This window comes from Diachasma alloeum, unplaced genomic scaffold, assembly GCF_001412515.2.
Source record: "Diachasma alloeum isolate Michigan unplaced genomic scaffold, Dall2.0 Dall_scaffold_00289, whole genome shotgun sequence".
NCBI classification, from domain to species: Eukaryota; Metazoa; Arthropoda; class Insecta; order Hymenoptera; family Braconidae; genus Diachasma; species Diachasma alloeum.
In genome coordinates this window covers 1,020,487-1,032,075 of record NW_021680428.1, presented here as the reverse complement: position 1 = coordinate 1,032,075, position 11,589 = coordinate 1,020,487, and the positions used below count along the sequence as shown (strand labels likewise).

Here is an 11,589-nt window from a genome sequence, read left to right as displayed (position 1 = left end):
GAAATTTATATAGGAATTCTTACTGAATATCTATTGAGCTTCTATAGAAAATTCTATTAGTTTTTTGTCGATTCTATTAAAGAATTCCGCAACTGTCCAATAGAACTTATTCTATAGAAAAAATGAGAAGAATTTCATAATTCTATACAACTTTTTCTATAGAGACATTTTCTATAGGAATTCCTGGGCATGAATTCTCCAAGTTTTTTCCTCTATTGTTCTTCCATTTTTATTATAAGAATCAAACAAAAAAACTCGGAAAATGCGAGCCGAGGAATTTCTATAGAAAATATTTCAATAGAATAAATTTGACCCAAAAGTCCAATTCAATAGATTTCTTCTATAGAATATTTTCCATTCGACATTTCTGTTGAAAAAAAGTTCAATAGAAATCCTATAGAATTACAAATAGAATTTTATAATAAACAAAATTTTCATAAAATTCAAATAACATTAAAAATATAATACTTCAGTATTTCCTATAAAATTCTATCGTACGTAAAAAGACGAAAGTAATTTTCAATAAATAGAATTCTATAGAATTTCCCTAGAATTGCAAAAAAATTAAAAATTAAATACTTGATCTTCAATTTCACAGCTAAATTCAGTTTAATTTTTTCCATCAAATTTTTTTTGCATAACGTGATGGTTTCGGGTTTTTAATTACCTCACCCCCACCTAGTTATCGACTAAATATTCCCAGACACGCGATAAATCCAACTCAGCATAAATCAACAACAAAAATATCGAATTACTCACTTTTGAATATCGAGGGGCTGCGATTGGCTGGCGAGTGCCACCTGCTGACTGCAAAAAAAACGATTATTCAAAATGGCAGCTTCTGTCAAGCACAAACTTCACGGGTGACAGAAGGTTGTCGTTCAACAATCAACTCTTAATTTTCGGAAACGACAACAAAGTGAACGGTTTTCTGAGGTCAGTGAACGTAAATCATCATCTGGGCTGTCACTTCTGCTTGCAATATCGCATTTTCCATCGTCATCTGCGCTTTATTTCGTTGTTAACGAGGGCGTGGCACGAGAGTACATGTTTATTCATGTGCCCTTACTTTCGAGAAATTATGATTTTTTCGGAAGAGGCTCTGATTAATTCAGAAATGAAAATATGACGTTGAGCTCTCCCTTTTTATTTCGTATGGAGCATTGTTATGAGCTTTTTATGGAGAGTAGATTGAATGAATTGATTTCGGGGTGAGGTTATGTTTCAACGTCAAAACATACACTTGAGAAAAAAAATTGGAGAAAATTCTAGCGAATTCTGTAGAAAATTCTGTTGGATTTCTATTGAACTTCTGTTGAAAATTCTATCAGTTTTTGGGCGATTCTGTTGAGGAATTCTGCAGCTTTTTTTAAGAAAATGCCCAATAGAAATTATTTTATAGAAGAAAATTTGAGAAATTTCAACCTTATAGACAATTTTTTCTATAGGAATTCTTCGACGTGATTTTTATTTTTTTCCAAGTTTTTTGTGTGATTTTTCTGCATCAAACACGAGAGGATAAAACTTTGAAAAGTCATATTGTGAAATTTCTATAGAAAATTCCTATAGAAAAAGTTCTATAGAAGCATAAAATGCCCCTGATTTTTTCCATAAGACAGTTTCTATTAGACATTTTCTGTAGAAAAATCCACAGTGAAGGTGCGGAATTCTTGAATAGAATCGGCCAAAACCTAAGAGAATTTTCAATAGAAGTTTAATAGAAATCCAATAGAACTTTTATCGAATTCGCAAAGAAATTCTATAGAATTTTTATTAAACTTTCTATTAGTTTTTGACCAATTGCATTCTAAAATTCCCCGTTTTTTTCCCAATAGAATCGTTGACTGGAAAATATTCTATAGAAAACGTTAATAGAACTCGATTTATCTATACAATTTATTCTATAGAAATATTTTATATAAAAATTCTTCGAGAAGAAAAAAACTTTAAAAAATAATATAGAAAAATTTCCATAGAAAATGTTTAATAGCCAAATTTGTGTCTAAACTTGAAATTCTCCTGATTTTTTCTATAGAATATTGCCTATTAGACATTTTCTATAGAAAAACGCGCAGTGAAGCTGTGGAAATCTTCACCAGAATCAGCCAAAAACTAATAGAATTTCCAATAAAACCCCAACAGCATTCTCTATAGAAGTCCAATAGAATTTCTATAGAACTCGCTCAGAAATTTTTTCCTGCGCGTTGTCCACATCTCGAAATACTATGAACCATTGCAATAGAATTTTTTTCCCCCGCGCGCCCAAAAATTATGATTTCCCCGTTATTCGCTTTTTTGTAGTTTTGCACTTTTTTTCATTTTAGATACTAATTCAATAAATATGAGCATTAGCACACAAGACACGATAAATGGCCACGAAAATAATCAAATACTGTACATTGATCAGGATACACATGATTCAAATTCACCTAACGCTGCACCATCCATGTCAAAGAAGAGTGACAAAGTAGTGACTGTACCTGTGGTAGATCCCAATAGATCCTTAACCCAGTTACCATCCTCCGAGGATACTGGAAATTTGACTTTCATGCACAATGTACGTGTCTCATCGTGATTGATTTTTCACGGATGAAAAAATCTAACAGAAAAACCTAGCGAATTCGCTAGACAATTCTATTGAAATGTTTAATTGAAAATATTCCATAGGAAAAGTCAAAACATTTAGATTTTTCTATAGAACTCATTCTATTGAAATATTTTCTATTTTCTGATTTTCTTCAATTCCATTAAAATGTTTAATAGAAAATATTCTATAGGAAAAGTCAAAACATTTAGATTTTTCTATAGAACTCATTCTATTGAAATATTTTCTATAGAATTTCCTCGGCTCAAATGTTTCAAGTTTTTTGGGTTAATTTTCTTCAATTCCATTGAAATGTTTAATAGAAAATATTCTATAGAAAATGTCAAAACATTTCGATTTTTCTATAGAACTCATTCTATTGAAATATTTTCTATAGAATTTCCTCGGCTCAAATGTTTCAAGTTTTTTGGGTTAATTTTCTTCAATTCCATTGAAATGTTTAATAGAGAATATTCTATAGAAAATGTCAAAACCTTTCGATTTTTCTATAGAACTCATTCTATTGAAATATTTTCTATAGAATTTCCTCGGCTCAAATGTTTCAAGTTTTTTGGGTTAATTTTCTTCAATTCCATTGAAATGTTTAATAGAGAATATTCTATAGAAAATGTCAAAACATTTCGATTTTTCTATAGAACTCATTCTATTGAAATATTTTCTATAGAATTTCCTCGGCTCAAATGTTTCAAGTTTTTTGGGTTAATTTTCTTCAATTCCATTGAAATGTTTAATAGAGAATATTCTATAGAAAATGTCAAAACATTTCGATTTTTCTATAGAACTCATTCTATTGAAATATTTTCTATAGAATTTCCTCGGCTCAAATGTTTCAAGTTTTTTGGGTTAATTTTCTTCAATTCCATTGAAATGTTTAATAGAGAATATTCTATAGAAAATGTCAAAACATTTCGATTTTTCTATAGAACTCATTCTATTGAAATATTTTCTATAGAATTTCCTCGGCTCAAATGTTTCAAGTTTTTTGGGTTAATTTTCTTCAATTCCATTGAAATGTTTAATAGAGAATATTCTATAGAAAATGTCAAAACATTTCGATTTTTCTATAGAACTCATTCTATTGAAATATTTTCTATAGAATTTCCTCGGCTCAAATGTTTCAAGTTTTTTGGGTTAATTTTCTTCAATTCCATTGAAATGTTTAATAGAGAATATTCTATAGAAAATGTCAAAACATTTCGATTTTTCTATAGAACTCATTCTATTGAAATATTTTCTATAGAATTTCCTCGGCTCAAATGTTTCAAGTTTTTTGGGTTAATTTTCTTCAATTCCATTGAAATGTTTAATAGAGAATATTCTATAGAAAATGTCAAAACATTTCGATTTTTCTATAGAACTCATTCTATTGAAATATTTTCTATAGAATTTCCTCGGCTCAAATGTTTCAAGTTTTTTGGGTTAATTTTCTTCAATTCCATTGAAATGTTTAATAGAAAATATTCTATAGAAAATGTCAAAACATTTCGATTTTTCTATAGAACTCATTCTATTGAAATATTTTCTATAGAATTTCCTCGGCTCAAATGTTTCAAGTTTTTTGGGTTAATTTTCTTCAATTCCATTGAAATGTTTAATAGAAAATATTCTATAGGAAAAGTCAAAACATTTCGATTTTTCTATAGAACTCATTCCATTGAAATATTTTCTATAGAATTTCCTCGGCTCAAATATTTCAAGTTTTTTGGGTTAATTTTCTTCAATTCCATTGAAATGTTTAATAGAGAATATTCTATAGAAAATGTCAAAACATTTCGATTTTTCTATAGAACTCATTCTATTGAAATATTTTCTATAGAATTTCCTCGGCTCAAATGTTTCAAGTTTTTTGGGTTAATTTTCTTCAATTCCATTGAAATGTTTAATAGAGAATATTCTATAGAAAATGTCAAAACATTTCGATTTTTCTATAGAACTCATTCTATTGAAATATTTTTTATAGAATTTCCTCGGCTCAAATGTTTCGAGTTTTTGGGTTGATTTTCTTCTTGAGAAGAAGAGAAAAATAGAATGACAAAAAATAGAAAATTTGAGCCGAGGGAATTCTACAGAAAGTTCAACAGATTCAATAGAATTTTCTGAAGAATTCGTCAGGTTTTTCTATTAAATTTTTTCATGCGTTCCTGTTGACTCACGAGGCAATGATTACTGATTTAATTTATTTTTATCATCAGCACTTTGGGAGCGCCAGAAAGGTTGGGGACGGCAATGCTGATTCGTTTGATAATGATGTGAACACTTTGAAGAGACGATTGACAGGATTAACAGTCATGGAGAAACGGGGCAGCACGGAGCTGCTGGGCAATGAGCATTCGGCGAAAAATGCTAGCTCTGATTCACTCAATTCCGAGAGCAAGAGCTCATCACTTAATTCCAAAATGGGGCAGGAATCGGTAATGTTGGAGATTTTTTTATTCCATTAGAATTTTTGAGGGAAGTGGTCAATGCGGTAATTTAATTCTTTTTTTAATACAGAAATTCAATATATTCCTGTGAATTTTATTATTAAAGAATTCTTTTTGTTCATTTATTGAAGAAATTGGAATAATTCTATTAGGATTTTATTGAGGAAAAATCAGAATTTATCAACTTTTAAAGTTCCATAATGAAATTCTTGTAGAATTTCAATAAAAATGCAGCAGAATTTCCGAGAGAAGATTTTTTAAATTTGTTAAACATGAAATTCTTTTGATAATTAATTGTTTCCAGAGAAAATGTCGAAATGGGCATTATTTCTTATGAAGAAAATGAGAAAAAGATTTTGAATAGTTAATCAAGTTGATTATTTTGACTGAATAAACAGTATTTATTCATTTGTGTCTCTAAAAATGAAGTAAAATTATAAAATAATGAAGTACTATTATTTCAGGAAAATACATCTCATTTTTACTGACCACTTCACTCCTAAATTCGAAGGATTTTACTATTTATAAGAATTAAAAATGTACTTGTGCATTAAAATAACTTTTGTACTTCACTCATGCCTACTCAGGAGTGTTGGGAGAAAGCTTCAAACTCGAAAAGCTTCTCAACCAGCTCAACATCCACTGACAATAATATTGTATCTGCCCTCGAAGCAAAGAAAGATTTTAATGGGAAAGTCAGTCCGGTAAAATACCTCAGAAATTCAAAATTTATCGTTGATTTGTATTTTTGAATAATTAATAATTTACGCATTTTTTCACAATTATATTCTTAATTTTCTGCACGATTTGAGGATATCCAAATTATTATTATTATTACTAGATTATTATTACAATTATTCCTGTTATTGCTGTTACTATTACTTTTATTAAACTCTTATTATTAGCAGGAACAGCCATATTCATAAATCATAATTACCATTAAATTTTGAAGCTCTCATTTAGTCAACATCACTCGGAAATTTTAAATTATTTAACTAATTATCAATTTAAATATTCAAATTCTGAACTATCTCATTAATTAATAATTTCAGCAGGAAGATTATCCATTATTTGGTCAATTGGTAATCCCTTTAAAGAAATTAGAATTATTTACTTAAATATTTAAATTCCGAATTATTTTATTAATCATTAATTGAGAAATTGAAATTCCCCGTTATTATATTATTCTTCAAATTTCAATCAAGATGAGTAAAAACTACTCGATTATTGTTTCAATTCAGTAATTAAACTTGAATTCAGTAGTGAAGTGGTAAAACGGCACAAGTCAATTTTGACTATTGACCAGTTTTCGATGAATATCTCGGAATCTAAGGGAGATGGCAAAATTTTTAATATGACCTTTTTTGTAGAGCCGATTGAGAGCTGCAACAAATGTAATTACAGAAATTTCGCTATCTCCATTAGATTCGGAAATATTTCTGAAAAACTCTGGGAGATGAGTCGACTTGGACCGTTTTAGCACTTCGCTACTGAATTATTGATGCCGATCTCTGCTCCTGGACGTCCCCATTAAATTATTTCGTGAATCTTCTAGAATTTATCGGGAACCGATACTGGTCCACCCCTCCTGAACGGCGAGAGACGACAAGGTGTAGCCCGCGACGTCACCTACTTATGCCCATACTCTGGGCCAGCACGTGGTGTTCTTAGTGTAACAAACTTTAAGCTCCATTTTCGAAGCATCGATCGAGAAACCCCGTACGTGATAGAGGTGCCACTTGGTGTTGTCAGCAGGATTGAGAAAGTGGGGGGCGCCAGCAGCCGAGGGGAGAACTCCTACGGGATCGAGGTGTTTTGCAAGGACATGAGGAATCTTCGATTCGCTCATAAGCAGGAGAATCACTCCAGGCGTGATGTCTTCGAGAAACTGCAACAGTATTCTTTTCCTCTGTCCCATAAACTCCCGCTGTTCGCATTCGAATACTTCGAGACCTTTCCGGAGAATGGCTGGACTGTTTATGAACCTATTGCTGAACTCAAACGAATGGTGAGTTTTTCATTTTTTTAAATTCAATTTATTTGATATTTTAATGCCGTTTTATTTTCAATAGTTCAAAATGAGTTTTTTCTTCGAATATTTTTCATGTTTATGTTAATTTTTAAACAGCAGATAATTTTCAAAATTCATATGATGAATTGCAAATGGAAATCATTTCAAACAAATTTTTTTATTTAATGTTTTAAGATGCTCTCTCATTTATTCATTAGTGTTAATTAATATTAACATGAATAATTCATAATTATCCATATTTATATAGATTTTAGGACAATGGGATAAATTAAATGAAATGAAAAATGGATATTATGAATTAAAATCAAGGATTATTTCAAATAAAATTATCTTTAATTAAACAATTAACAATTCATACTAGTCCTTTTTAATTAATATCATCAAATCCATTCACTTAATACTGATTTCCAATTTCATGAAAAATTAACTGGAATTGGATTTCAAACGGAATTAATTTAACTCAAAATTTTCAATTACAACTCCTCTCCATTTTTTTAAATATTCCATCAAACCTATTCATTCAGTATTAATTAAAAATTTCAGGGAGTGAACAACGACATGTGGAAAATCTCAAAAATCAATGACACGTACAGTCTCTGTGACAGTTACCCCGCGATATGGGCAGTGTCAAAATTTTTTATTCAAGTTTTAAGATGCTCTTTCATTTATTCATTGGTATTAATTAATATTAACATGAATAATTCATAATTATCCATATTTATATAGATTTTAGGACAATGGGATAAATTAAATGAAATGAAAAATGGATATTATGAATTAAAATCAAGGATTATTTCAAATAAAATTATCTTTAATTAAACAATTAACAATTCATACTAGTCCTTTTTAATTAATATCATCAAATCCATTCACTTAATACTGATTTCCAATTTCATGAAAAATTAACTGGAATTGGATTTCAAACGGAATTAATTTAACTCAAAATTTTCAATTACAACTCCTCTCCATTTTTTTAAATATTCCATCAAACCTATTCATTCAGTATTAATTAAAAATTTCAGGGAGTGAACAACGACATGTGGAAAATCTCAAAAATCAATGACACGTACAGTCTCTGTGACAGTTACCCCGCGATATGGGCAGTGTCAAAATTTTTTATTCAAGTTTTAAGATGCTCTTTCATTTATTCATTGGTATTAATTAATATTAACATGAATAATTCATAATTATCCATATTTATATAGATTTTAGGACAATGGGATAAATTAAATGAAATGAAAAATGGATATTATGAATTAAAATCAAGGATTATTTCAAATGAAATTCTCTTTAATTAAACAATTAACAATTCCTTCGTCATGTTTGATTCGTGCCGAATACTATTCCTTTTTAATTAAAGAAAATAATTAACTTGGTTTAAATTATTTAATGAATATCATCAAATCCATTCATTTAATACTGATTTCCAATTTCATGAAAAATTAACTGGAATTGGATTTCAAACGGAATTAATTTAACTCAAAATTTTCAATTACAACTCCTCTCCATTTTTTTAAATATTCCATCAAACCTATTCATTCAGTATTAATTAAAAATTTCAGGGAGTGAACAACGACATGTGGAAAATCTCAAAAATCAATGACACGTACAGTCTCTGTGACAGTTACCCCGCGATATGGGCAGTGCCAGCGGCAGCGACTGATGAGGATCTCCAGGCCTCTGCATTATTCAGATCGCGTGGAAGATTGCCAGTTCTGTCCTGGATTCACCCAGAGAGCCAGGCCACCATCACTCGATGCGCTCAGCCACTAGTTGGTGTTGGGGGCAAACGAAGTCGTGAGGACGAACGATATGTTCAGTTGATAATGGATGCCAATGCACAGAGCCATAAGTTATTTATCATGGACGCAAGACCAATGGCCAATGCCATTGCGAATAAAGCCAAAGGGGGTGGATACGAGAGTGAAGATACTTATCAGAATGCTGAGTTGGTTTTTCTTGATATTCATAATATTCATGTGATGAGGGAGAGTTTACGAAAGCTAAAAGGTGAAATTAACGTTAATTTTTACTGAAATTCATTTTTCTGACATTTTTCTCTTGTTTTAAAAAATTAGAGACTTGTGTTTTTTTAGGAAATTCTGCTGCATTTCTATGTGAGTTCCATATGAATTGTTCTCTTGAGAGTTTTTTGCAAAAATTCTTGAGCATAATTTTTTAAATATTTTTCTTCTATTTTCTGTTTTTTTTTTTAAATCAATGGAAACAAAATGGAAGATTTTTGTCCAATAATTCTTATAGAAAAAAATCTCAATGGTGTAAATTCTATAGAAAACTCAGCATCAATTAATTTTTTTATATTAAAAATTTTTTTGAAAAAAACCTGAAGCAAAAAATAATAATTTTTCATAGAATTTATAAATTTATAAATTTATTATATTGTGGATTTGATTTCAGAACTCTGTTTTCCAACAATTGATGAAGCCCGATGGCTGTCAGGGCTTGAATCAACCATGTGGCTTAAACATATTAAATGTATATTAGCTGGAGCTGTCAGGATAGTGGATAAAGTGGAGAATCATAAAACTTCGGTTTTAGTGCATTGTTCTGATGGTTGGGATAGAACAGTGCAGGTAATAAAAATCACTCACTCAATATTTCCCTAAAAACTTTCTCAGTAACAATCACTATTATTTTAGATAATTAAATGCTTCAGGAAATTCCCATAAAATATTTCAAACAGTACTATTTCCACAAAAGAAATTCAAATATAAATTCATCTGCAATATTTCATGAATTAAAAATATAATTTACTTTAAACTCAATTCTCAGATCACAATTTTTCAAATATTCGTTCATTCCTCATGTTTGTTGACTCTAGAAAATAAGCAGGAAATTAATTGTAATTATGAATATTTAGAATGATAATTTTAATAGTGAGGAAAAGTTATTTGATATCTTATTTTTTGTTGATAATGAACGTAAATGTAAATTTGAGAAAATGCAAAAAAAATCGCCGGAGGTTGGGTTTGCACCCACGACCTCAGTCTCATGGCTATCCCCTCAGTTCATAATTTAAATATTCATATTTAACGAGATCTGCAGCTGAGTCATGTTGAATTACCAACAAAGTATTTAAAGAATTTTAATCTGCCAATTATTTATTGCAATTGCTAAATTTGGATTATGAATATTGAAATAATTTCTTCCAGCTCACAGCACTAGCGATGCTGATGCTGGACCCTTACTACCGAACGATAAAGGGCTTCGAGGTTCTCATCGAGAAAGAATGGCTGAGCTTCGGCCACAAATTTCAACAGCGAATTGGCCACGGAGACGAGCATCACAGCGATGCCGATCGTTCGCCGGTATTTCTGCAGTTTATCGACTGCGTCTGGCAGATTAGTCAACAATTTCCCAATGCATTTCAGTTCAACGAACATTTCTTGATAACTATACTGGATCACTTGTACTCTGGGAGATTCGGAACTTTTCTCTTCAGCAGGTGCTCGTCATTTTTTATTCAATCTATCTAATCAATTTTTTAAATTCGATCCTTCGACAGTTATTTATTTCGTGATAATTATTATTCTGCAGTGAGAGAGAACGAGTCCAAGAGCAAGTGAAACAGCGAACAGTTTCCTTGTGGTCTTACACTAACAGCCAACTGTCACTGTATCAGAACCCTCTGTACTGGGCTGGACCGAATTATCAGTTGGTGTTGATGCCGGTGGCTAGTATGAGGTACATAAGACCCTGGAAGGGGCTGTACTGCAGGTGGAATCCAAGTATGAGACAACAGGTAAATGCAATTGACGAGAAATTATTCATTTTATGGCACACAATGTTAGAACATTATTTTCGATAATAATAATTAATTAATATCAATTGTTCTGGGGTTTTTTTCGTATTTAACTTTTGTTTCTTGTAATAGTCATGTTTGTTTCTCATTGCCGTAGGCAATACCACCGATGAGAATCCTCTGTCTCAATTTATCGTCTTAAATTTTCATATTACAATAAATGATTTGCTCACGTTCCAATTCCTCAAATTCGCTCACTGAATAAGATTTTAATCATAATTACAATTAAATTCCTTCTGGAACACACTTTAGAGTGTGAATTTCTGGGATTCAATGTTTGTTGATACTCTGGTAATACTCAATCCTCTTTAGAAAGGACATTGATGCAAGAATGAATGATTTTTTATTCTCGTCAGGATCCTGTCTACCAACGTGCAAGAGAACTTCTAGTCCTGAAGGAGCAGCTGGAGAAACAAGTTGAAGAATGTCGCAGAGAGCAGGCGCTGCGGGCCAATCGCTCAATGACGTCGCCAGCCCCACCGGCACCTAGAATACACTCACCTGTTCACTCATAGCTGGGTGTCTTGTGCGATCTAGGATCTATATAAAACCGGACTGATTTTTTTTATCCTCGAACGTCTCTAATCACATGTATGTACAAACACCTCTGTTAATAAAGCTATTACATATTTCTAACGACAAATATTTTGATTTACCGTCACATCGAGCACGAGGAGAATAATCAAGTGTCATGTGAAGGGTCGTT

The 11,589-nt window shown here is 30.9% G+C and overlaps 1 protein-coding gene across 1 annotated transcript; it reads left to right on the top strand.

Moving 5' to 3' along the window:
* Positions 1 to 843: 843 nt before the first annotated feature.
* On the top strand, positions 844 to 11,519 carry LOC107039012 (myotubularin-related protein 2). Its single transcript, XM_015258433.1, has 10 exons — positions 844 to 936; positions 2,408 to 2,557; positions 4,798 to 5,016; positions 5,616 to 5,732; positions 6,584 to 7,036; positions 8,623 to 9,070; positions 9,479 to 9,654; positions 10,234 to 10,526; positions 10,619 to 10,823; positions 11,240 to 11,519. Exons 2-10 carry the CDS (start codon positions 2,447 to 2,449, stop codon positions 11,396 to 11,398), a joined length of 2,181 nt encoding a protein of 726 aa, XP_015113919.1. The 5' UTR covers positions 844 to 936; positions 2,408 to 2,446; the 3' UTR covers positions 11,399 to 11,519.
* Positions 11,520 to 11,589: the final 70 nt, after the last annotated feature.